The sequence below is a fragment of the Perca flavescens genome, chromosome 8, assembly GCF_004354835.1.
Source record: "Perca flavescens isolate YP-PL-M2 chromosome 8, PFLA_1.0, whole genome shotgun sequence".
Taxonomy (NCBI): Eukaryota; Metazoa; Chordata; class Actinopteri; order Perciformes; family Percidae; genus Perca; species Perca flavescens.
This window is the reverse complement of record NC_041338.1, coordinates 27,406,144-27,433,984: the sequence shown is the minus strand read 5'-3', so window position 1 is coordinate 27,433,984 and position 27,841 is coordinate 27,406,144. Positions and strand designations below refer to the sequence as shown.

Here is a 27,841-nt window from a genome sequence, read left to right as displayed (position 1 = left end):
TTTTGGTTCCGTCCGCACGGAGGTTTTACAGCGCAACACACGAGAGGAACGCATGTTGGAGCGACTTCCGACGCCGTGTGTCAACACCACCATTGACACTATGAGCAGAGTTTTATGTGTTTACTGTTGAACATTAGGAATAACCATGGAAGTACTTGGAGGAGAGTTTTGTGACATGACTCCTCAGGAGTTGGCAGCTCCTGTCAACACTGTAGCGGTGAGTTTAGAGGAAATAAAAACAGAAAGTTTCACACCACGAGTGCAGAGAAGCTAACACGGTGGCTAGCACAGAGAAACATAACAAACAGCTTTAGTTTAATCGTGGAGGGCTATATATCAACCTAAACTGCAGGCACTGTGTCAGTCGAGTGTCACATTTATTTACATTTTGTCGGGGGAACTGTCAGGTTGCAGCTTGAAAACGTTTTAGCCATCAATTACAGTTGCAGAATAAAAGGTGGTTCATGTTTATTGTTCTCACTGCTACAGAGTCCAATAAAACCTGATGTGTTTTTTTTTTTTATTTCTTTTTTTTCCAGGATAAATGGAAACTGTTACCGGCCTTCCTGAAGGTAACAGAACACACGTATAAATCCACCTGCTGTGTATCCCAAACATTTTACTGAACTTCATCCTATATTTAGTCTATATACTCTATCACGATATATGTAGTTTTATAGTAATGATTTATATTGCGTTGTTGTAAAACAATGGCATTAAAGATCTATTCTTTAATTTAGGGCTGGGCGATATTGCTAAAATCTTCGATCCCAATATAGGTAATTTCTAGGGCTGTCCTCGACTAAAGAAATTCTTACTAGTCGACTAACACTTATACGATTTTGTCGACTAATCGATTAGTTAATTTAATTGACAGAGCTGTGCACTTTGAGAGGTGGTTAAGACTAGAAAAGCACAATATAAATGTAGTTAATTAACCATCTGTAAAACTGAGTTTCTCCACAATTAATCCTGCAAAAGCACCACTTTAAATCTTGTTTTTACCATAAATGTGCTCAGAAATTTCTTGGAAATAAGTAATTAAGCATGAATAAGCATAAAAAATGACTATCGACTAAAGAAATCTTAGTCGACTAAGACAAAAACGACCGATTAGTCGACTAATCGACTAAGAGGTGGCAGCCCTAGTAATTTCATATATCAATAACTATATATATCACAATATAGCATGTTTTCTGGTCATTTGATATGGATCAACCACATGGTAAAGCCTATTTTTATATACTCCTGTGTGAATGAAATACTTGACAGATGAAAGTACTGAGTATTTTCTCATTTAATTAAGAACTTTAGTGTAAAATGAACATAACGTGCATGGCTCAGAACCTAAAGCATCATCCAAATGACGTAAATATTGCCGTTACGCAGTCCTGCTGCGTAACGGCAATCAAAATAGATATAGATAGACATCAATTGTCATATTGCCCAGCTCTACTTTAATCTAGTGAATTAAAGGCTTCAGGATAATACAAAAATCACTCTAGAATCTGCTCATTGATTTGTAACCTTCCATACAATAGCCTTATACACCCCGGAACTATTAAAAGGATAGATACTAAGGTAAATGGTATGTAAGCATGTGAGTACTGATGTTGGGTCTGGATATATGTTGATACTTTTCAGCAACAATTGCAATAATTTGCAATTAAAACATTTTTATTTCCCTTTTTTTTTATCTGGTCACAAAAATTCTTCTGTTGATCGACTTATAGTTTCCCTGTCATTTTTACCATTTTTTTCAATGTGTTTTCAAGGTGAAAGGATTGGTGAAGCAGCACATCGACTCCTTCAACTATTTCATCAATGTGGAGGTAAAACATGCTCCTAACATGGGTGTGTGTGTTAAAGTTGTTAAAGCTGCGTCTTTATATAAATATGTCTATGTTGTTTTCCAGATTAAGAAAATAATGAAAGCCAACGAGAAGATCACAAGTGATGCTGATCCAATGTGGTACCTCAAGTATGTCACATCAACCGTCATCATTGGCATTAAATAACAGTAATCTAACTCTGATGTATGCTACATATAGGTTGTTCAATGACATACATGACGCCGCTTCTATATTTTGCGTTGAAAATATTTTTATGTTTTCCTTTCAGATACCTCAATATCTACGTTGGCATGCCTGATGTTGAAGAAAGCTTCAACGTAACCAGACCAGTGTCTCCTCATGAGGTTAGCACAGTTTGTTGTGTAATATAAAGAACATATTATGAACCATTGCTGGCAGTAAAGTTTGTGGAGCTGTAGCTCATCATATTTTTTAGTAGAGACAAATTTTTTCTTTTACTAGTGACAGTTTGTCAACTGACACAAAGTTAATCGCCAACAATTTTCAGAAATGAGGAATCAAAAATTCCAAATACTTTCTGGTTGCAGCTTTTCAAATGTGAGAATTTTGTATGATTATTAATTAAATATTTTGGTTTTGGACAGTTGATCAGGCAAAAAAAGCAATGTGATGACATCTCTCTTGTGGTTTTACAGTAGAATGCAACATTCACTGGATTTCATGGATAAGTTTATTGCTTAAGATAAACTGATAAATTAATAATTTCAATAAATCATAAGTTGTAGCCCTAATAGGGATATTTGGTAATCATTTGTCAAAATATACTCAGCAAAAAAAGAAACGACCTGTCACTTTCAACTGCTTTTATATTTTAAGCAAACTTAACATATGCAAATATTTGTTTGAAAATTAAAAGCTTTAACAACTAAGACATAAACTGAATAATTGTTACAAAAATGGAATAATGTGTCCCTGAAAGGGGGGGGGGGGGGTGTAGCCGTCAGTATATGGCGTGGCCACCAGCTGCATTATACTGCAGTGCATCTCCTCCTCATGTACTGCACCAGACTGACCAGTTCTTGCGGTTGTTGTTGCCATCCTGTACCTGTCCCGCAGGTGTGATATTCGGATGTACCGATCTTATGCAGGTGTTGTTGCACATGGTCTGCCACTGCGAGGACGATCAGCTGTGCTTCCTGTCTCCCTGTAGCGCGGTCTTAGGCGTCTCACAGTAGGGACATTGCAATGTATCGCCCTGGCCACATCTGCTGTCCTCATGCCTCCTTGCACCATGCCGTTCACACAGATTAGCAGGGACCCTGGGCGTCTTTCTTTTGGTGTTTTTCAGAGTTAGTAGAACGGTCTCTTTACTTTCCTAATTTTCTTATAACTGTGACCTTAATTGCCTACCGCCTGCAAGCTCTTACTGTCTTTTTGACCGTTCAACAGGTGCATGTTCATTAATTGTTTATGGTTCATTGAACAAGCATGGAAAACATTGTTTAAACCCTTTACAATGAAAAAAAAAAAAGTTATTTGGATTTTTACAAAAGTATCTTTAAAATACAGTGTCCTGAAAAAGGGACGTTTCTTTTTTTTGCCAAGTTTACATCAACCTATAATGACATCAAATGTCATGAACATTTATTTCACTCATCGTTCCTGTGTCCTTCCACAGTGTCGTCTCAGAGACATGACCTACTCAGCACCCATCACAGTGGACATCGAGTACACTCGTGGCAGTCAGAGAATCATCCGCAATGCACTGCCCATCGGAAGGTATCATAGTTTGTCTTTATGTGTCCCACAGTGTCACATCCTGCACAGGTGACCTTCATAGTTAAAACTTTACAAGCCAAAAAACCATTTCATCAGTCGCGATCATGGAACATGCTGCTGTACTTTGGCTTATCTTAACTCTACTACCTGTTTAGTTTTTTCAGAGAGCCTTGATGATGAAAGTCAAACTGTTAGTTAACATTTTTATAGTTTTTTTTCATTATGGCAACAAAACATCCATATACATTATAATACGATTATATATAATGTAGTCTTATTCATATTCTCTTGTTGTTAATGTATTTAACTCTGCTTTTCTCAGGATGCCAATCATGCTGCGAAGCTCAAACTGTGTTCTCACAGGAAAGACGCCCATGGAGGTTTCTAAACTCAATGAATGTCCTCTTGATCCAGGTGCACAAAGGATGACACAGAATGAGAGCAATAATGCAGTCTAATTATTGTCAATTCATTTCACTTATTTTGCTAGTTTATTGAACAGGGGCCATGTAAAGTTGGTTGAGCCAGAGTTAGCTATATAGCTAATTTGCATCTGCGGTCCCTGGGCAGGAAAATATAACGAGCAATATAAACAATTAAAAGCAAAACAGTTTGCAAAATGTACATAAAATACATCAATACATGATTGACATCTTCTATTTCTTCACAGGGGGTTATTTCATTGTAAAAGGTCAGGAGAAAGTCATTCTGATCCAAGAGCAGCTGTCCAAGAATCGAATCATTGTGGAGCAGGACAGGAAAGGAGCAGTCGGAGCCTCAGTTACCAGGTACAGTAACAACATCTCCACTAACCATTTAGTCAGTGACAGATTCAAGGAATGGAGAAATTGTTTTTTTCAGTGATCTGATTCAGCTGGGAGGAGGCCTCGGGGAAGACCCAGGACTAGGTGGAGGGATTATATCTCCAACCTGGCCTGGGAACGCCTCGGGATCCCCCAGTCGGAGCTGGTTAATGTTGCTCGGGAAAGGGAAGTTTGGGGTCCCCTGCTGGAGCTGCTCCCCCCGCGACCCGACACCGGATAAGCGGACGAAGATGGATGGATGGATGGAGTGATCTGATTGGTCCGTGGTTGAGGTTAACCTGTAGCCATGCAGCATAGGTCACCATGGTGATCCTCCGCTCCCGGGACAAGCGCTGGGCTTTGAAGCCCATTTGACATAGTTGCCAAACCGTGGAATTATAACTTCCGGGTCCGTCACCATGGGCCCCAAAAAGACTTTTTCTCATTGACTTACATAGTGAAAGAGACGTCTGTAAATCAGTGGATACATTCTTAGTTAGCGGTGGGCTAAACTGGAAGTTAGCTGGCTTGGCTGGGGAAAGTCTATAGTGTGCCTGCTCTATCGGCCACACAGTGCGGAAGCAGTGCTCAAGATTGGGGTAATATTATGCAAGTCAAACTTTTTTGGCTTAAAAAAAACTGAGCAACTTTCATACGACTGGAGCGACTTAATGCCTTGTGGAGTTTTCTGTTTGTATTCAGTGCTTCTCCCCAAAACCCATAGTGTGTATATTTGAGGTCTGACAAACTTGATGATTGCATTTCTTCCTCAGAAAACATTTGCAATATTAGCATTTTGCAATCTGCATTGTTTACATCCATGTCTGTAGATCAGTGGAACAATGTGAAGCCGTTGACTTTCTTTGTCAAACCTTTCTGTTGCTTCATCTGCTCTGATTAGTTTTTTGTCTTTAATCCTAGCTCCACTCACGAGAAGAAAAGCAGGACTAATATGATTGTCAAACAAGGCAGATTCTACCTGAAGCACAACACGCTGTCAGAGGATGCCCCAATTGCCATCATATTCAAGGTAAAAGAGTTATTGATGGTTATAATGACACAGCTAAGGGATACTAAGCATCCAATAGGGGGTGCTACGAGACAGCTAGATGATTTTAGATGAAGTTATTTTTTTCTCTGATGTTGTTGCCTCAGAGGCTGAAGCAAAAGCTTCAGTTTCCAAAGTAACTTTATCTGATTAGATAACTTTATATTTTTCACTCTGTTTTTACTACAGCCTCCTGAATTGTCTGTAATAATAGATGATTTCACACAACATAAATAATACATGTATTTAGTGAGAGGTTTTGATGCAGGTTAGTGTGTAGTTGAGTGAAGTCAGTAGTTATGGTAATTCTTCATAAGATTCATTTTCATGTGTCCCCCTTTGTTCTCAATGAAAATGTCATTTAGCCAGCTGGCATCATTAACTTCTTTTCCCTCTGAGGACAAATCCCTCCAAACATGTCGTCTTGTGAGCGTCAAGTGTTTGGAGCTGAAGTCATAATCCACAGGACACAGTTTGCATGCTCGCTCTATTTGCTTTGCACTTGTATATTCTGGGTGACTTCTTCCCCGTCCCTCTCCGTGTTTGGCTGCAAAAACAACCTCAGATCCAGTGTGGGACAGACAGATCAGTTCCCACAGCTTCACATTTCCATAAGCAAATGTCAGACAATCTTATGAATCCCAGTTCACCTCTCCCTCCCTGTACACACACTTCTCCTCCTTTCTTCTCCTCCTTATGCCTCCAGTTACTAGTTGCAGAATATCTACTGTGTGTGCATTTCACCTCACTGATAAAGCCTTTAGATGGTTAAATACATTTCATGTTTTAAATTCATTAATATTCACACCATACATTCTTTGCTGGTCATTTACACAGGGTATGGGCGTAGAGAGTGACCAGGAGATAGTGCAGATGATTGGTACGGAGGAGCACGTCATGGCCAGCTTCGCCCCGAGCCTGGAGGAATGTCAGAAGGCCCAGATCTTCACACAGACTCAGGTACCTCAGTGTCCATGTGTGCCAGAGCTGGATGATATGGTTGAAATTATTATTACAAAACTATAGTAATACTGATTTTACACATACAAGTCTGTTTACTACTCGCAGAGTATCCTACTAAACCTCAGGAGGTGCTTAAATTCTCTTCTCATCTGGATTTACAAATATGGTGTATATATTGGAGTCAATGATGTCAATTTAAAAAGAATTAATACATAAATAAGTAGAAGTACAAAAATTAAAAGTGCATGATTAAAAAATAAACTTAGTGAGTAGAACCAGTACCCGGTGGCATAAAACCACTTAGGCTAAGGTTTCCCTTTTTCATCTATGGATCTATGGATGCCTTAGAAATCTTTTTTCCTTAGGATGTTGTAAGGGAAAACCCTTTGATCTCTAAATGTTTCCGTTAGCTACTTATGTATTCCCTTATGCGATGTTAGAACGTCCTTAGTAACCATTTTCCTCAGAGTGAAGCAATGAGGATTTACTCTCCTCGCGGATCTGTTCGTTCCCTCTGCTCCCCCGCTTAATATCGCTCTGCGCTCGTTTAACCCTGCCACGCTCAAATCGCTCGCCGCTTGCTCCAAAAAAGAAAAAAAGCTGCTTGCTCTCCGCTTACATGCTCTGCGGAAAAAAGTTCTGCATAAACTATTCCATTTTTTATAATTAAATGACTATTCGATGATTCGAAAATCATGACCTGTCCTTAACACATGCCAGCCTCTTAAAGTAAAATGACTTATGGAACATAAGACAATGGCGGAACTTATGGTGATCAAAGAGGAGGGGGAGATACCAAGACGCATTCTTCGGGACAGGGAATACCAACTGGACACTATGAGCGAAGTGCAACTTGTAGAGTATAGATTTAACCGTGAGTCTATCTTTAAAATCTCTACCAAACTAGGAGGAACCATGCCTTGCCAGCTGACCTGCGAGTGTTGATTGCCTTGAGTTTTTTTTGCCTGTGGGACTTTCCAGTTGGTTGTAGGAGATGTCTCTTTCACCACACGAAGACTAGCTTAATTGCATTGTTAACTCATCGTAAAACACACTAGGTGCATTGCATTGGTGCATTGGTAAGAGGGTACATAGTTGTATGCTCCTTCATTCTTGGTTGCTTGACTCTTTGGAAATCAATAAATATACTCTTTAAAAAAGAAACTATACGGAAACAAAATAAAACTCCCCAAACCCCTCTTAGTGAGTCTTTCCATTGTTCCAACAATCACCAACTCTGGTTTGGTTGAAATAAACCCTTAATTCACAGAGTACGTGAAAAAATGCTAGCTCTACATGCTGTTTTTCCCGGCTCCCACTCGTTCTTCGGGAGCAGACCATTAGCGAAATAAAATGACAAAAATCAACCACCGACGTACTCAGCCAATTGCGGATAGCCGATATATTCGTCCAACACTTGATGGCAAGGAGACAAACTAAGAGGCTTTATGCAAAACTCCTAAATGAACCCCTAAACTTAGGGAAATATTTAGCATAAGGGACAAACTTAAGTTTTAAACTTAAAGTAGTTTATGCAACAGGGCACAGAACTTTTAAGGTTTCCTTTGATAATATTCAGTTCACTTCACAATCAAAAATCACATTAAACAATGAAGAGGGAGCGTTTTAAAGTCTGAGAAAATAACCCTGATGTTATCAAGGTTTTCTCAGCCTAAACTAGAAATTTTAACAGAGCCTCTGTGGTACTAGATGGCATTTACCAGACAGGGACGGTCTCATTAATAGATGCAATTTGTTGCTTTAGAAAAAAAGTAGGATCCAGAATTTTTTTTAACTTGCCCCATGCAGGTACTAAGCATCAAGATATCTTGGCCTCTGCTGCATTGATATAGACCCGTTTTAAATCTCTCTCTAACAAAAAAAAGTACAGATGACAAGATTGATACCACTTTCATATCTGTACGGTAAATATAAACTCACAGACAATTTTGATGTTACTGCATGCTCAGAATAATTATTTTGGAATCAATAATTTGTAGAATGATAACAAATAATTCACCCCTGGAAGTCATTAAACATTGATATTGAATTATCAGCCAGCCCTAATATGCCCATTGACTCTGTCTGAAGAGCAGGATGTTGTTGAGACACAGAAACAAGCGGCTCCTGTCTTTTTACAGAAGGTATTATCTTTGTCACTCTGTGATCAGATGAATAAGGTTTTGTCTTACCACCCACTCAAGTAATGCTTTGGGTGGTTTATTCAGGAGGCCTGCGTATTTTCTTTGACATCTACAGATGAATGCAATCGGCCAATTTGTTTTTCATAAAGATTATGTTGTTAGAGGAACCACTGATGCATTGATGAGGCCATATTTGCTTCCTAGCAACCGGTCTGCACAGCTCTCATGTTTCTCTGTCTGCCAGCCTCCATGATGTCTTTTCATGGTATTCATTGGTCATTGTACTGTGCACAATGAGGCCTAAATCTATATAATTAAAGGCAGATAAGGCTTAAGAAACATTGTTATCAGATTATGATAAGTAATCTTCCTAAACCAAATTTGACTGTCATCTCTTTTTTTCTGGTGATATATACTTAGAAATCAGATATGATGAAGCATGATTTCATCGAATAATATATATTTTTTTATTTCTCTGAATTGGACATAAGTTGGTTTCTACACACTACACAGTAGGGATATATATATATATATATATATATATATATATATATATATATATATATATATATATATATATATATATACACATTATGTATATGCATTGTGGAGGGCAGGGTGGGTGGTCTTGCAAAAAGTCTTCAGCCTCATTAACCTTTGACCTTTTCTGTAGTTCAGTAGAGGGCTCCAGAGGAACTCTGACTCAGGTGTGTGTGTGTGTGTGTGTGTGTGTGTGTGTGTGTGTGTGTGTGTGTGTGTGTGTGTGTGTGTGTGTGTGTGTGTGTGTGTGTGTGTGTGTGTGTGTGCGTGTGATTCACTTGACTTCCTGATACATGTGCTTTATGTGCTCTTTCAAAATTCCACAGATGCTAATCATTTTACAATAACATTAGCTACAAACGCACTAAATGCAGATGCACATTGCTAACAGAACTAGAAACTAATCAGAGACTAGTCAGAGCTGGGTTTTGAATCTCAATACCTTTTTGAATACCAAATTAAGTATCAAAAGTTGCGGGGTGTCGATGGAAAACTGTGACCATGTTATTCACAATGTCCCCAATTTGAGTCCGGTGGAGAAACTTTGTTGCGTGTCCTCCCCCCCCTCTCTCTCTCTCCCCCTATATATGTCTACTGGAGTCAAAGAAACAACTTCAGGTACAGAAGGTTTCCATCAAAATCAAATCATGTTCACTTCCTTTTGATCCAATATTTCCTGAGCTTAATCTAATTTTAGATTATATTTTGCAACGCAAAGTTGTTTATTATACACAGATGCATTAACTTGTTGCATATTTTGTTAAATAAAAAAGGGTTTAAAACTAGGGCTGTCGATTACTTAAGTTACAATACTTGCGTTACTGCTTCATTGCTTCCTGATATCTCAAACTACAGAGCGGACCAAGGCCCAAATCACAGACCGCACATGCGTTAATCGTGCCTCCAAAAAATGTGTTAAAAATGATTTTTATATTCCTCAATCTAAGGATTAAAAAAAAAAGTATATTGTTATCATATGCATTTCGAAATCAGATATCACATCTGCTCCATTATCTATACATTTTCAAACACACTCCGCTCTCCTGCTCCTTGACCTGTGCTGCATCTGCTGCTCTGTGTTTCAGGCTCTGAGGTACCTCGGGAATAAAGTGCGGAGACAGCGCATGTGGGGAGGCCCCAAAAAGACCAAGATGGAGGAGGCCAGAGAGCTTTTGGCATCTCTTATCCTCACACATGTGCCGGTATGTTAACCAACCGAAAAGAATCATGGATTATACTCCGTATATTCCACAAAGTATAAGTCATTTTGTGTTTTGTCTGTAGGTCAAAGAGTTTAACTTTCGGGCTAAGTGTATCTACCTGGCTGTGATGGTTCGGAGGGTGATCCTAGCTCAAGGGGACAACAGGGTGGACGATAGAGATTACTATGGCAACAAACGTCTGGAGTTGGCTGGACAGGTAAGCCTCTATGCACCATGTGGTCTCATTTACCGCTTGAATTACGCCATATTTAATCCCCCATTCAGTCAGTCTTATTATATTTCACATTACATGACAAAAGCATCCTGCTCTATTAAGTTCACTTTATTTGTTAATTTGTCAACTGATCAACAGGAAATTGTAAATGAGCCATAGTTCAGTTCTGGCATTAAAAGGCACCCTGTTGAACTGGGTATTTATAAAGGTGTTTTCTACCTTTTCTTTACTCATAGGGCCACTCCAAAACAAAACAGGCTTGATGTTTATAATAATACATGTATAGAAAAGAACAAATAATGCTTGCATGCTTTAGTGTGAATGGATCACAGCACTGGACCAGAGGACAGCGGCTACTCCAGCCCTGATCTCTCACCTGCATCTTTGTTCCTGCCTCCTTCTTTTAATAAGACTCTCATTATTTTCCCTCAGCTTTGTTTTCCCTGTTTTGTTTTCACCCCCTCCCCCTGTATTTCAGCCTGGCTTTGTCAGGAGAGAGATATGCGGTGGCACCAAAATCCAGAGCCTGTGGAAGCATGGGGATTTTTCAGCACCCTGACAATAGAATTGCTGCCTTGACTGGAGCGATTGAGCTAATCCGCAGGCCCGGCTCTGATAATGTAATTACTGCTGTCTTAAGGCCTTTAATTCCCCCCCCTCCCCCCTCCTCCAACCTGCTCTGTATAAGGAGCAGGAGATGGGAGAAGGGGGGGCGGGGGGGGTGCAGAGCCCTCTTTCAATAGGGGGCTTACACACTAACAACGCCAGCAATCTCCTCACTCTCCAATTATGGTTCCCTGACATTCTACTAATTGGCCTGGCTGCGCAACGGAAGCTTAATTTCTTTATTAATTTTAAGCAGCGCTGCCTGTTTGTTTTGATGTATGCTAATGCACAGGGCGGGGGGGGGGGTGTGAGAGAGGTTGCCTCCTGTAGGCCTGGCAGAGGAGGACAGGGACCTGGGATGGAGGCCAGGTCAGGCTTATCAGTGAGCCGGCACACCTGGTTATTAAATCTGACTATAAATGCACCTCAGTGCTGATTAGAGACAGGAACAGATGTGGGGTGCCAGTAGATCTGAGAGTCATACTAAATGTCAAAAATGTTATGACTGATGATGTCTCTCTGTCCTGTCTAGCTCCTGTCTCTGCTGTTTGAAGATCTGTTTAAGAAGTTCAACTCTGAACTGAAGAAAATCGCTGACCAGATCATCCCCAAACAGAGAGCCGCTCAGTTTGATGTGGTGAAGCACATGCGGCAGGATCAGATCACCAACGGCATGGTCAATGCCATATCCACGGTGAGTGTGGGCAAGTCGGAGACCATAACTATAAAGAAATAATTAAATGGAAAGAAAGGACCTTGTCCCCAGAGGGATTTTATATTATATATATATATATATATATATATATATATATATATATATATATATATATATATATATATATATATATAATCTCCCATGGTCTTCTACAGAAGTAAACTTCTGGAATTAGAAGTAAGCTTTTGGAATAGCGGAGTAGGTGTACATTGAGTATAGTTTTCACAAAAAAGAAAAATATTGTTCATACAATTCATTCATTGTCTTTTTTCCATTTGAACATGGGTTAACTTGAAATTACTTTCATGAGCTACTTTTATATCAAGAATAAAGTTGTAACTTTAGTAGCAAGTAGAGTAAGTATTTAGGCAGGGTAATAAAGAAAAGTAACTTTTCTGTTCACAGGGCAACTGGTCTCTTAAGAGATTCAAGATGGACCGTCAGGGTGTCACCCAGGTCCTGTCTCGTCTCTCCTTCATTTCGGCTCTTGGCATGATGACCAGGATCTCCTCCCAGTTTGAGAAGACTAGGAAAGTCAGCGGGCCGCGCTCCCTTCAGCCATCACAATGGGGCATGCTGTGTCCATCTGACACCCCTGAGGGAGAGGTGAATGATCTGCAGCAGCCACACCTGAGCTGTTCCTGCTGGTTATACTAACACCAACTCTGTGGGAATGCAAACAGTTCTCCATGTTGAATATCTGAAAAATGCTGAAATCAGAGTTAAAAGTACTGTATGCATGGAACAGAACCCCATGCCCTCAAGCATGTGTGTGCAAAGTTATTTCTTAATTCTGTAAGTGTGATATGTATGTTGTGATGATAATTGCTGTTCAAAATGTGAGTGCACAAGCAACAGCATATTTTAGGAATTATGGCTGCAACTAATGATGACTTCCATTATTCATTACACTATTTGTTATTTCTTGTGTACACATGCGGCACACCTGTGCATTCGCTAAATTTACCCACCTGTTGGCAAAATACAGGTTGCATTACATTTTCTTTTTCGATCAACACCATATTTAATGTGTAAAACATTCCATCAGATGACATTAGTTTTCTTGTAAAAGGTAAAGCACTGCTTAGTCAGTACCCTGGTTCTAGACTACACCCAGAAAGAAAGGGATGGAAGAAAGGAAGGAAAGAAAGAACATGATTGTGAGCTTGGAAAGCAAATATACTACTTTTGAAATTTCAGTTTATTGGCCTTTATTAAAAGCAATAGGACCTTCAAGGTTGAGAAGATTTTTTGTTTTTCACTCCTGTGATACTTAAAGACTACAAGCTACCATTAAAAAGAGAAACCGGGAGGGAAGTTATTGACAGGTAAGCCCATACAGAGCTGAAATTATCCACATGCTCTTTAAAAAATGGCATTGGATGTCAATTAAATATTGTTGTAGATTGATTTGGTGTGGTTTTCACAAAGGCCTGTTGTGCAGTATTCTTGTGTCGTGCTTAAAGGATAAATCCGGCGCAAAATGAACCTAGGCGTTCATAACATATGTACCGAGTCGACCGTTCTCTGGCATATGTTTTCATGCTAATTGAATGTGACCAGTTTTTTTCGCAGTCCCAACCAGTCGAACGATGAACGCCATGTAACCAGTAACCAGTAACATAGCTCAAGCATGGCATTTGTCGTTCAACTGGTTGTGACTGTTTTCCTAAGATGGCACCACCTGTAACGACTCGGTACACGTGTTATTAACCCCTAGGTTCATTTTGCACAGGATTTATCCTTTAACGTTATTTGGTGTAATTACAAACATAACCTTCTATATAATATAATATATATACATGGTTTATATTATTGTTTTTGGTTTGTAGGCTTGTGGTCTGGTGAAGAACTTGGCTCTGATGACCCACATCACCACCGACATGGAGGATGGCCCGATCATCAAACTGGCCTTCAATCTGGGAGTAGAAGACGTCAACCTGCTGTGTGGAGAGGAGCTCTCCTACCCAAGCGTCTTCCTCGTCTTCCTCAATGGTAAAACCCCTCCGCACCATTGCAGCCTTATAAATAAATAAACACAAAGAGAATGAACAGTGGATGCTGTTGCTTTAGATCACTTGAAAAGAAAGTTTAATCCTCCCTGTTTTGAATGCATTGCTTATGAACATGAGAAAATATTCTGTTTAGTTTACAGAAAGCAATTTTGTATTTTGCAGGGCGGCTGATAAGTCATTAATTTCATGGCAGCAGTGGATATTATTCTTCAGTCAGAACTTGGCCCCTTAATTACTGTATATGTTTGTCTCTCCACTGATAACTGTCAAATTATATTAGCTGTCATACCATTTAATTAGTTGGTAGCAGCAGGTGTCAAAGCCCTTCAGAGTGTGTTCACTGCAAATGTGCCCTCACACAGAGGCAGAGCACAGTGTCTCCTCTGTTCTCCAGTCATTTGTCTGTCAGACTTGATATGAACAAACCCCTGCAGGCAGCCTGAGCTCTGCTTTCCCCAGTCTTGGAGGTTCAGAGTACACTACTGTATATGCATGCTGTTTCTCTTTTTATTTCCATTTAAAGTTTGTGGATGTGAGTTTTTGTCTCCGAATTTGACCCAAATGTATAATGTACTCACTGTTTATTACTCCCATCTTATCTTTAATTATCTGCTGCAACTTTTAGACTCATTATGGATCGTTCTTTAGACAAGTGCTGAAACAATTAGTCGATTGGTCATTTGACAGAAATTGCAATTTTGATCGTCAATCATTTGAATTCTTTTTCAAGGAAATATGCCAAACATTGCCGTGTTCCAGTAGTGCTGGGCGGCACCGATATTGTTCCCTGCGAAGAGCCCTCTGGTCAGGGCAAGCTGTATGTGTATTGAGAGGGGACCACTGTTAACTGCGTACTGTTCTTACTAACAGTTAACGCAATAAATAATAACCCATAACGGTCTCTTTTTAACAAGGCAATACACCATGGCTCAAAAAAAAATTTGTGACACAAACAATTTGTAAGGCTAATAATGTACATTTACAAAATGATACTGCCAAACGGGCATGTTTTTTTATTCTATGTACTCCGGACAGTATAATAAATACAAGTTATTCATCATATCGCCCAGCACTATGTTCCAGCTTCTTAAATGTCATAATTTGCTGTTTTTCTTTTTCTTATACGATAGCAAACACAAGATCTTTGCATTTTAGACTTTTCAGACGAAACAAGTCATTTGAAGACGTCGCATTGGGCTCTGGGAAATTCTGATATTTTATAGACAAAATGATTAATTAAGAAAATAATGGACAGATAAATTAATTATATATAAAAAAAAATCTAGGGTGCAACCTTACTTTAGACACAAACTGAGAAACACATGCTGGAAACAAATACATCTGACAGTTATTAAACAAAGAAGTTTGCATCAGTTTGTTTACTCTCAAAGACTACTGGTTGCAGATTATGACTTCCAAAAACCTACAAAAATGTATTACTGGAAATTAGTGACGACATTGCTAACTACAGAGTCAAAGAGTGTGCCTAGCTAAACACATCAATCTTCTCACCCAACTCCTGATAAGAAAGCAAATGTAATTCCCAAAATGTTCCTTTAATCAAAGCTCAATCATTTTAAAGACTGTTACCTGGGTACAGGACTGACTCACTTGAAGGTTGCAGGACAAAATATATCTTCATTTCCAAGACTGATACCAGTATCTACACTGAAAGGTGATAGTGGGTGGCACACTAACTTGTGGTTATGTAAATATGTCAAATATGTGCATGTCAACAGGTAACATTCTCGGTGTGATTCGAGATCATCCCAAACTGGTCAGCACCTTCAGACTGATGCGCAGGGCGGGTTTCATCAACGAGTTTGTGTCCATCTCCACCAACTTGACCGACCGCTGCGTCTACATCTCTTCTGATGGTGGACGTCTCTGCAGGTGGAGTAGTTTAAACCTGGACTTAAACACAAGGCATACAAAAAGCATGAAAAATAAATGCTCTAGGACACATTTTGTGATCAAAAACTAGTATAACACTCTAGTACAGCTAGGTCTAGGTCTGTTCTAATACTGGGAATTTGAGTTCTTTGCTGAAATGGTAAAATTCAAGAACCTTTCATATTTTTTCTTTCCTATGTGGTGAGGTTTTATTACAAAGACTATGTAAAAAGTCTCTCATTAGTAGTTTGACAGTGTTCTGCTTTGGTCTGTGTTGTTCTCCATCAGGCCGTACATCATAGTTAAGAGGGGACAGCCGATGGTGAAAAACAAACACATGGAAGATCTGTCACAGGGCTACAGGTGAGGCTGGGAGTCCGGAGGAGTTTTTAAGAGCATATTTGTTTGCAGATAATTATGAAAAAGACAATGTTTTTTTTTTTAATTAAATAACTTAAACACACTTTTCTTGACCCAGAACCTTTGAAGACTTTCTGCACGAGGGCCTGGTGGAGTACCTGGATGTCAATGAGGAGAATGACTGCCACATCGCTCTTTATGAACACATGATTAGCAAGTGAGTGGCACGTGACTCACCTGACACACTTAGAAAATAGGAAACTGTTCTCCTGATTTGTTTGTCATTCAACACGCTGGTTTCACTGCCTCTTTTATTTCTTTTTTTATTTCTGTAGAGACACAACACACTTGGAGATCGAGCCCTTCACTCTGCTCGGGGTGTGCGCTGGCCTCATTCCTTACCCCCACCACAACCAGTCACCCAGAAACACATACCAGTGCGCTATGGGCAAGCAGGCCATGGGTAAGACTCAGCTGAACAGGTAGCTTCAGTCAGCAGGCAGGTCATTAAACTGTAAAGATCTCAAATCCTTTCTCAAACATCCTCCACACAGCTGCAGTGTTACTTCTGTGCATGCATAGACACAAACGCAGATACTGAAAGTAATTTAATCTTACATCAAGACTATTTTAAGCCTCCTAAATCTGCTGGTTTAGAGTTTTATTTGCACAAGTTAAAATCATACAAAAGGACATTAGAATAGCAAACACTATGGATACAAGCAGCCTGCTGGTTCGTCTCCCCCAAAACTCTGCTCCTGGTCTACTTCTTGTCAGAATACATTTGTTTGTGTGATTGAGTGTTTTTCGTGTGTCTGTGTGTGTGTGTGCGCGCATGGACATCAAACATGGGGCGCTTGCGTAGGTTCTCTTTTGTGCTGTGTGTGTGCGGAGGCCCTTTCCCTGCCAGTCACCCAGAGTGTCATTAGCAATTCATTGTGTCTGCTCTGGCTGTGCTCAGGGGGTCAGTGTGCTCAGCTGCGAAAGACCACAGAGTGTGCACCCACAGCTCCTTGGTAACCAAAACTTCCCCAAACTGCCCTGATAACATTCGTAAGAGCCGCAGTAACCCCCGCCCCACAGCTTTACCTCCATCCGTCCCTTCCTCCCCTCCCCCCCATTATTACAAAAACACTGACTGGAACTATATTTGGCCCAATATCCTCTGCCTTGTCAGTTTTGTGTGATCAGTCCTATACATGTGCAAATCTGGTTGTGTGGCTCGGGCCTATTATCACTGACTCTGTGCTTGTAGCCTGATTGTGAAGTAATAGCATCTGACAAATGTCAAGGCTTCCAGGGAGGCCAGGCTTTATGCCATTACTCACCCCGGTTCTTCCACTCCGCTGCTCTGAGATGGTGCTAACCAAACCCAGCCCCAACCCACCCAACAGGAGCATTAAACCTATAAGCTGCTAATAATTGATTTACAGACAGTTATAAACATTGTGTACACTGACACTGGGACTTTAAAAATAATGTTACACATGCAGTAAACACTAACAAGAGAGTGAGTAGTCTCGCATTGCCAGACCTATCTGCACAGCGCTGTGCAGTAAGGTCTGGTTACAAGTGTATCGCTGTGTGTACTTCGTCCACAGCAATCCCGCCAATCAGGCCCAAAACGTCCCAGTTAGATAGTAAATGCCGTATTACATATTCATATATATTACATATATAACATATTCTTTGTAAACCAATCATTTCCTGAAAGAACCAAGTACGCCTGCCTTGTTGCACGATCCAAATTTTCTTCATAAGTCTTCATTGTGGCTTGCTAGCTCAAAGTTTGTTGTTGTTTCCCGTTTCGAAGGGATTTTGAGAACGGCAACACACAGAGCGTGGAAGGTGAGCAGCAAAGCCTTACATCGCGCCAGATGTCAGGCTTTATCCTAGAAATGTGCTTATGTTGATCCAGACTAAAGAGTGAGTTACAGAACTAAGTTATTTATGCAAGCATTCATCTACTCGTCATGTCTCCTCTCTTCAGGAACTATTGGCTACAACCAGAGGAACCGCATCGACACTCTGATGTACTTGCTCGCGTACCCTCAGAAACCCATGGTCAAAACCAAAACCATCGAGCTGATTGACTTTGAGAAGCTGCCCGCTGGTCAGAACGCCACCGTGGCCGTGATGAGCTACAGTGGCTACGACATTGAGGACGCTCTGATCCTCAACAAAGCCTCGCTTGACAGAGGTGAGAGCTGTTTGTCTGAGAATGACAGGATTTTAGCATTTTGATTTTAATTGGCTTTTACCTAAAGGCTACAACATGTTTGCGTCTCAACAACCTGTTCAGGTAGCTGACGCTTAGAAATCCTAATCTCTATGTTTCCTTCCAGGATTTGGCCGGTGCCTTGTCTATAAAAATGCCAAGTGCACGCTCCGGCGTTACACCAACCAGACCTTTGACAAGGTAATGGGGCCCATGCTGGATGCTGTCACACGAAAGCCCATCTGGAGGCACAGCATCCTGGATGCTGATGGCATCTGCTCCCCCGGTGAGTACTAGCAGGACTGCAAGAGTCCCAGCATACCTTGCTGCTCTTTACCAGACTACTGCTCCAATAAATGTGACCGACTGTGTCATTAATAATTTTGATTCAATGTTCAGTCTTTTATAGGTTGTCCAGTTACTTTGCTGGCATTGGCTAGGTATTGATGTTTCACACAGTGAGCAGTGTAACTGCTGTTTTTCAGGTGTTTAAATGCGCTCCACTCGTACCGTAGTGTTCTCTCTTACAGCCTACTGTTATATTACCAGTAATTAAACCGAAATAATATCATAAAAATGAAGAAATGAAACCATGATAACATCTTGTAAATAATTGTTGATTAATGTAGCGTTATAGTTTTAAAAATCTCAATAAACAATTTGTAATTGCTTTATTGGTTGATTTTCGGCAAGAAGTCATAAACAGAATAGCTCACAATTAAAGATTCACTGTTTTACAAGAAAATAAAGGAGCCTAAGGTCTCCATTTGTTGGAGTCTTAAAAATACCTCAGTCTAGTACTGATTAATGACTTTACAACATTAGCAGAGTATCTGGCTTTCTTTATCACAGCTTCAGTTTGTGTCTACGTACAAACACACAACGACCAAATGAAGGACACTGTCATTGTGCAGAGAATTAATTAGAACACTTAATGTGCTTGCCTACATTTAATTGTTTGAAAGTAAATAAAGGGGGACGTTTTCATTTTCATACAAAGGTAATGCACAGGTAGTCTTGCATTGCCAGACCTATCTCCACAGTGCTGTGTCAGTGCTGGAGTATGGTCTAGCTGCACCAGTTAACCATTCTGGGATAGGTGAAAAAAATTCTCTGACTTGCTTGTATTTCTTTATACCAATTACAATCATCTTGGGCTGAGCTTAGTTACAAATGCAACGGTGGTATCCTTGCGAAATAGATGGCAGAGATAACAGAATGGATGTGCTCATAGCTGCCCATGCCTGTGTTTTTTTTTTTTTTTTTTTATCAAACCAAACAAAAGACTATCTTGCGATGGGATCACACCAGCCGCAACGCCTAATTGGGCCAGGGGCGTAAAGTGCGGAGGCCCCTTCCCTACACCCTTGCTTGGACCACACCCATTTTCGAAACTGAGCCCTCCTTTTGATCTCAACTACACACCTGCAAGGTTTTGTGACTGTATCTTCCACGGTTGTTGGGCCAGGGGTCTAAAGTTGGGGGCCCAAGGCTGTTGCTCTGACCACACCCATTTTCGAGCTTGGCCTTCATTTTGATCTCGCCTACACATCTGTAAAGTTTTTTTTTTTTGGTTGCAACACTATCACGGTGACAAAGTCTGGCCACAGACATATGTTGTAACAGGAACTACAACAGAGGTATTTTAACAGGTGTTAAAATACCTGTCTTGTAGTTCCTGCTACAGTAGGTGTCTCCAGGACCTCATTGCCATGATGACACACACACACACACACACACACACACACACACACACACACACACACACACACACACACACACACACACACACACACACACACAAACACACAAACACATTTACACTAACACATACTCACAAGTTGAAAACACTACCTGAATCACTGTCATGGCTAGGGTTGCGTATCGTTTGGGTTTTTTCTGATACCAGTGCTAAAATGATACTTTTAAAACGGTGCCAGTGCCTGAACCGAAATATACAGTATCTATATATTTATAATGTATATAATATAAAATGTAAAAAAAGGAACACAAAATGACAGTTGGCGACATTAAAGAACGGCTTGTTTATTGCTAAGGCCATATGGTCAAAATTAAATGATTGATTAATGTAATAACTAACTTATTTCACCAGTAAATTGCTGGTAAATGCCAAAAAAGCACAAGATGGGAAAAGGGGATTTTACAATAACTTTGAATGCACCACAAGGCTGGCGAGTTTCAAGTGAACGCACAGTCTGTGTTGTTTTTCCAACAACGCAGCTGCAGTCAGACTGTTAAGTCCCGGTGTTGGAATCCTCTACAGGGAAGTACAGTCACATTTTACACCACTTAATGTAAGCTGTCAGCATTTTAACCATTGTGTTTAATCCAAATACTAGCTAATGGTAAAGTAGCGTCCCGTGCAGCAATGCTTCTGGGGGGAAAAAAAAAAGTCCGGCACCGAAATTTTCATTACTGTTTATGTCGGAACCGTGTTCCGGTACCCAACCCTAGTCATGGCTGGTAACAAGTCTAATTCAAAAACATGGAGTTGGTGTGAAGGGAGAGGCCGTCTATCTTTGCTTGTCTTTTCTGCTTGTCATTCAGAACTTCATCCAGATTTTAGACTGTAATAATGTAATGTAATTTAGACTGTTTTGGTTTCAGAAAGTAACATAATTCCTTCTGAAAAGGAGTGTGGGGTAAGAGTCCCATCATATAAGAGCATGTGAAAGCTTGGGCAGGCCATCCTAAAACTGTGATAAACTGTGTGATATATCTTGTGTGTGGCACAGGTGAGAAAGTGGAGAACAAGCAGGTGTTGGTGAACAAGTCCATGCCGACTGTCACCCAAACACCACTGGAGGGCAGTACCCTGCCAGGCCAGCCCCAGTACAGAGACGTGCCCATCAGGTGAGTGCACTACAGCTGTCAACACCTCACCCACCTACCCACCTTGCTGTGGACCCACCTGTTTAATTTCTGTATGTAAAAAAAAAAAACAACAACTAAAACATTTTGATTTCTTGCATATCCTGCTGTAAAGACAATCACATTTTATTTCTGCAGCTATAAGGGCTCAACAGACTCGTACATCGAGAAGGTCATGATCTCATCCAACGCTGAAGATGCTTTCCTCATCAAGATCCTCTTAAGGCAGACCAGGAGACCAGAGATAGGAGACAAGTTCAGCAGTCGGCATGGACAGAAAGGTGCCAACCTACTCACTGTCACACCATATTCAATCTGAAAAGAGCAGCATGTTGAGCTCAAACCTAAATGTGCAAAAAAAAAAAAAAAAAAAGAGGACTGCATTAATATTCACTGCTTTGAGCACCAAATTTGAGCCTGTCATGAAAGATTGTAAGTGACAGGGGAAAAAAACTTTGGTCGTCTCTGTGCCTAAACATTTGTTGAGTCAAGTCCCAGTAGCTGTTGCTCTGTCACTGCCCCCCTGTCCTCATCTTTCAAGAGCTCTTTTCAATTAATTGGCTCTTTGTCCTGTGCCAGACTATGCAAATTTATTACACCCCAGCAGTATTCTACTGCTACTGGAGAAAAAGTGTTTACAACCTCCATTGTTTTGCAGCACCTCCCCTATAGAGGGCTTGTATGATGTTTTAATCAAAAAGCTAACTGGCGCCATGCATAATTTACTCTCCTCATTAACGTGGTGGCCACTGGGCGGTCAGCTCAGGATGGGACAATGTCTTCTGTCTCAGATGGTGACGAAGAGAGAGGGGTCGCCAGGGGGTTAGCTGGTGATCTGGATGGAAACCCCCAGATGTGCTACTGATTTACGGCTTTTTAATCAGAGCTCTTTGCAGTTACGTGAAGGTGTTCATAGCTACTTTAGAATAAACAAATATTTGTTAAACTAATTCTTTTGCTCCAGTGGGGTTGTTTATGTATGTAGAATTTACCACATTTTATTGTTTTACAAATATTTCAAACTGAATCCTAAATCAAGTGTTTATTATTTTATTTTAGCTGCAGCAATATATCTCCCAGCTACTCATGACTAGTCTCATAAGTCCTGGTCAGCAGAGCAGAATAAGTTAATCATTTACACGCACACACATACACAGCTGTGGAGATGGGGGAGGAGGTGGAGGGGTTGTCAGTAGTAGGGGCCCATTGTGCGAGCCGCCAGCGTGGGGCTGTATGAGCTGTGATGGAGGGCTATGGACCCTTGCTGTTGTCTTGCCTTTCTCTGCTGATTTCATGCCTCTTTTATCATTCACTTTCACACAAAACAAACAACACAGAGGATGTCTGCTATGGGAACTAGTGTCTCTCTCTCTCTGAGGTCTTTCCAATCACCTTCTCCTCCATTTTCCACTTTCTTTCCTCCTCCTCTCTTTCCTCCTTTATCCTACTTTTACCCTGATATTCTAACTTTTTGTACTGCCTTTTCTTTCTTTTTATTTTCCCCTTTTACCTTTTCTTCTGGCTCTGCCGTACTCGCCTTTTCTCTTTTCTTTTCTTTTCACCTTCTTCCTGCTCTTGGATGACTTTCCAGTAAATCGCTGTACTTGTTCCCAGTCAACATCCTGTTACTACATCCTGCATGGCATCAACAGTCTGCTGTGTGCTGTGGCCCTGACTGGTCGGCTAATAGTGAATTTTTCCCACGTGCACGGATTCAATTTCTCCTCTCCAGTTGATCCCCTTCACTTCCTCTGAGTTAAACTGAAAGTCATGGATGTGTAATCCCGGTCTCCCTGTCAAGCTAAGCACCTTCCTACACTTCCTGCCCTCCTTCACTTCTCTCCTCTTTCTCTTTTTTTCATTTGCAAATGGGCCTACAATATGTTTACCCTAGCCAGGGGAGAGTGCTTCGGCCCCTCAGCAAACATTTGCACTCACACTTAAACTCCTGGCTACCAGGGTGCTTGTCCCCCACACCATGTGAATCAAAAGAGGACCCTGTCTGTCCACATATGTATGGAAATGTCATGCTCCGCCAGAGGTATACACAAAACCTCCCTGCAGCATTACACACAACAAAACGTTTTACTAGATGTTAGTCAAAATGATGTTGTCTGTTAGGTTAGTGGGTAAAGCTGGTTTGACTTTTTGGTTATTTTTGCTTGATAAATAACCTAAAAATATTTTGTTGAATCATTACTTAATGGACAAATTTTTGCAACATAAATTGTTGTTGTGCTTCCTCTGCGATTTATGTGAAAGTACAGTCATGCTGCTGTGTTTACAGATGTGTGCATTGACTTCAATATGTTTTTCTTTTCTGTGTGTGTGTGTGCGTGCATGTGCGTGTGCGTGTGTGTGTGTGTATCAGGTGTTTGTGGCCTCATCGTTCCACAGGAGGACATGCCGTTCTGTGATACGGGCATCTGTCCAGATATTATCATGAACCCTCACGGGTATCCCTCCAGAATGACGGTACGAACTGTGGAAGAACATATTTTTTTGGGCTCAAACTAACAACATTGTTTTTATTACAAATTAGCTGTAAAATACCAATAACAATTGCAACAAAGGTGATGTATTCAAATATGGGCTGCAACTAACGATTATTTAGATTATTTGTTAATCAGATGATTCTTTTCTTGACTGATCGATCAATCGTTTGGTCTATAAAATGTCTGTTTTAGAAAAGCAACAAATTATCAGATTGGAGCTGCTGGAATCAGTGTTCTGCATTTCTGTTTGAAAAGAGTCAAATGATGAATCAATTATCACAATAGTTGGGAAATCATTTTCTGTTAAATAAATAGTTGATCGGGCGCCCAGATAGCTCAGTTGGTAGAGCGGGCGCCCATATATAGAGGTTAATCCTTGACGCAGCGGGCCCGGGTTCGACTCCGATTTGCGGTCCTGTCAATTAAAGGCCTAAAATGCCCCAAAAAATAATCTTTAAAAAATAAATAAAAAGTTGATCGAATAATCATTTCAGCTCTCATATTTGTCTGATAGGTCCAATCAACTTTTATTTTGAATTTAAATTTGGTAATTTGACACCTAACCTGTAGACAGTTATTTGTGTTATTTGTGAGTTCAGTCTGAATCCTCTATCTCTGTGTTGACCGTCACTCTTCATAAGTTTGTGTCGACTCTTCTGAGACAAAACCCTCATTATCCCCGCTCCTTTTCTCTTTGACTTATCATTGGCTTCCAGAGCACACGTCCATTGACACCGCTAAGCAGCAATCTTACTGTTCACAAACAGATATTTGTTGCTGCGGAGACGGCTGCCAGCTAAGCCGCCGCCTGTAGCAATGCGTTGAAGTTTTATCAAACATGCACAGTACATGTGAACCGTAATATGGTGCTGAATGTAAATTACATGAAACTTGGCCCTGCTTCTGCCTGCTTTTTGTCCCTTACACTGTAAAAACTTGAATGATCTTTACTGCTGAAGTTGTCAGTGCCAGTGTGTTTGCTCGCTGTCGTCGTCATGGAAAAGACTCAGAAATGTTTGGCTCTGGAGGATGTTTCTGTGGCCTGAGAGTGAAATGAGAGTAGGTGTTTCCTTTTATGTGATGGGGTCAGGGGTCCTCTGGGTGCGACCTCAGTGGAATTGTTGAAATCAGTCATCCTTAGACCGCCGGTCCCACCCCAAGGGGTACATGTGTAATCTAATCTCACCCAAAACATCAACATTTGTTACCAGGAGAGAGTGTAAGTCACAAAAGATGTATCTTATGAACAGAGACATTGTTACATTTGAGGACTTCAGAGAATGTGTCTGATTGTGCCAGGTGGGAAAGTTGATTGAACTGCTGGCTGGGAAGGCGGGAGTCCTGGACGGACGGTTTCACTATGGTACGGCCTTCGGCGGCAGCAAGGTGAAGGATGTATGCGAGGATCTCATTCGCTATGGATACAACTACCAGGGCAAGGACTACGTCACCTCAGGAATCACTGGGTAATAAAGAGCTTATGTTTCATCCCATTGAACAAAACTCAAACATACATCCCATTACTAGTTGTTTTTGTAATGGCTGTTTCTTTCTTTCTTTACAGTAAGAGTTTGTGAAGACCTAAAACTAGCCTGTGATAGAAAATCATTATCACTGACATATTGAATCCCTTTCTCAGGGCAATGTCATGGTTTCATGGTTATGCAGTTGTAAACAGAGACTGTTTTGATAACTCGTCCTTGTTGGTGTCTTTAAGGAAATTGATATTGGATTCCTAAAGAGTTGGCTGCTAAAGATCAACCCTTTTTTGATTATACAAGAAATGTATTTTTATTTTATTCATAAATTATCCTTGTCACAAAGTCCGCATTTGCCTATCTGGGCTGCACACAGGCGGACATGCAGGGGTTTTGTTCGCAGACATTAACATTGAAGTTTTACTTCATACATTTTTTTTCTTAGTGTTTTAAATCTGCCTCCCAAAAGGAAATATATTGGGATCAACCAATCAGCTTGTTTAATTCGTTGAACTACAGTTCCAGCCATACTGTTGTTTTTTGCTTTTGATTTTCCAACAACATAGCTTGTAAAAACATTGCAACTTGGCAGCCAACTGTCAAATGTAGGGTGTCTGAGCTTCCCAGAGACACCTGAATGCACCATTGTCCTCACACTGTTTTCAGCATTGGGTGTTTTCAAAGGAATAGTTCAGATCTTTTGAAGTGGGGTTGCATGAGATACTTCTCCATAGTCGATGTATTACCTACAGTAAATGGCAGTCGCCACGCCCCAGTTTGGAGAAGCAGGCAGGAGTCCCGACATGGAAGTTAAACGGTGTACTGCTGTGGACAGGGGTAGCAAATAAACATATTCAAGCCACTTAAAAAAAAAAGTCTGCATCAGTTTAAGTGTACGCTATATTTATATTTTCACTTCTTTACCTTGCCATGAGACAGCCCTTTACAACGGGGAGCTGAAGCCGTTATATCACTCTTTTCAAAGTCATCACACTCTAATGACAAAAACAGTAATTTTACCTTGCGTAGTTGGTTAGTTTGTGTTATTGTGTGACTTTGTTGTTTTAACAGGGTTAGGAACTAACAAACTAACTAACTGAGCAAGGTAGCGGTAGACCATCAACTCCTGTGTTCTACAAGGTAAAAGGTTTTTGTCAAAGGAGTCTGGTGACTTTGAAGAGAGTATCGATGTATATAACTGCTTCGGTTCCCCACCGTAAAGGGCTGTTTGACGGCAAGGTAAAGCGGTGAAAATATTATATATAAAGCATATATTTAAACTGATATTGATTTTCTTTAGGTGGCTTAAATAGATTTAGCTGCTGCTTTCCATCCACAGCAGTGCATTCCTAACCTTCCATGCTGGTAACTCCTGTCTGCTTCTCCAAACTGGGGGCATGCCGACCCCTATCCACTGTACCTCAATACAACCCCACTTCAGAACTATTGTGTTGACTAGATGTTGATGGGTGCATTAGCTTGATATCTACGTGTTTTCTTCAGGGAACCTCTGGAGGCTTACATCTACTTTGGACCGGTGTATTATCAGAAACTGAAGCACATGGTGCTCGACAAAATGCACGCGAGAGCCCGAGGACCCAGAGCTGTTCTCACCAGGTAATAACAAGTCCTATAAGAAAGTATATAGAAATAACACAAATAAAACCGTGTTGCTCTCATATACCAACATCTCTGTTACTATAGTGACATTATTATACTTCTGTCCCACTATCAGACAGCCTACGGAGGGTCGCTCCAGAGACGGAGGTCTGCGTCTGGGCGAGATGGAACGTGACTGTCTGATTGGCTACGGAGCAAGCATGTTGCTGCTGGAGCGCCTCATGATCTCCAGTGACGCATTTGAGGTGGACGTGTGTGGGCAGTGCGGCCTGTTGGGATATTCTGGGTGGTAAGTTGAACACTTCTGTCGTCAACTGCCAACCTGCCGATCAGTTTCTCCTGGAAAACAATGTACAGGCTAACCTTTCTAGTAGGTTATTGTAGGTGCCTTAAAGCTCCTGTGTGGTGAGATGCAACAACAGGGTAAAGAAACAGTCGAGATGTTGGTTTGTAAATATGACTGATGTCTGATACGATCACAGGATTGGTTACAAACTGAATCTATAAACAAAACATTTTTGACAGCTATTGAACCTGTACTAGTCCTTAGATCTGATGGAAGTCCAGTCGTTATTCCGCTGGTTTGTCTCCAGTTTGATTCTCACTTTCTATCTTCCAGGTGTCACTACTGTAAGTCTTCCTGCCACGTTTCCTCCCTGCGTATCCCGTATGCTTGCAAGCTGCTGTTCCAGGAGCTGCAGTCCATGAACATCATCCCCCGACTTAAACTGTCGCGCTACAACGAGTGATCAGGACAGGGCCAGAAATGCAGTCTATGTGAGTGAAAGGTTTCGAGTTAGAGATATAGTTTACAAAGAATGAAACAGATTGATTTGGAAAAGATGTTAGAGCTTTGAATGACCAGGAAGAAACAGGCTAAAGCTTTAACAAATTTGGATTTTGACATTTTTGTTGATGTTCACAACCAAAACAATGTAAAGTTTCTCATTTATGTTGATACTCTCTCTCCATTATGTTTTTCTATGTGTACATAATAAACACAAAAAATATTTCTCAATCA

At 40.7% G+C, this 27,841-nt stretch overlaps 1 protein-coding gene across 1 annotated transcript; it reads left to right on the top strand.

Moving 5' to 3' along the window:
- polr3b (polymerase (RNA) III (DNA directed) polypeptide B) lies at positions 1–27,841 on the top strand. Its single transcript, XM_028586098.1, has 28 exons — positions 1–217; positions 540–572; positions 1,776–1,832; positions 1,917–1,981; positions 2,122–2,197; positions 3,493–3,593; positions 3,916–4,007; positions 4,264–4,381; positions 5,318–5,426; positions 6,282–6,404; positions 10,177–10,293; positions 10,376–10,510; positions 11,667–11,828; positions 12,255–12,455; positions 13,682–13,844; positions 15,604–15,757; positions 16,046–16,120; positions 16,236–16,334; positions 16,453–16,580; positions 18,108–18,317; positions 18,463–18,621; positions 21,092–21,209; positions 21,366–21,508; positions 23,599–23,702; positions 25,022–25,188; positions 26,704–26,817; positions 26,936–27,109; positions 27,440–27,841. The coding sequence occupies exons 1-28, from the start codon at positions 146–148 to the stop codon at positions 27,567–27,569; spliced, it is 3,399 nt and encodes a 1,132-aa protein (XP_028441899.1). The 5' UTR covers positions 1–145; the 3' UTR covers positions 27,570–27,841.

Bases quoted from the DNA above. Each gene is read 5' to 3' on its own strand.
- polr3b (XM_028586098.1), top strand. From the start codon at position 146: ATGGAAGTACTTGGAGGAGAGTTTTGTGACATGACTCCTCAGGAGTTG. The intron at 11,829-12,254 runs GTGAGTGTGGGC...TTCTGTTCACAG, and splicing joins TGGTCAATGCCATATCCACG to GGCAACTGGTCTCTTAAGAG. The intron at 16,335-16,452 runs GTGAGTGGCACG...TTATTTCTGTAG, and splicing joins TATGAACACATGATTAGCAA to AGACACAACACACTTGGAGA.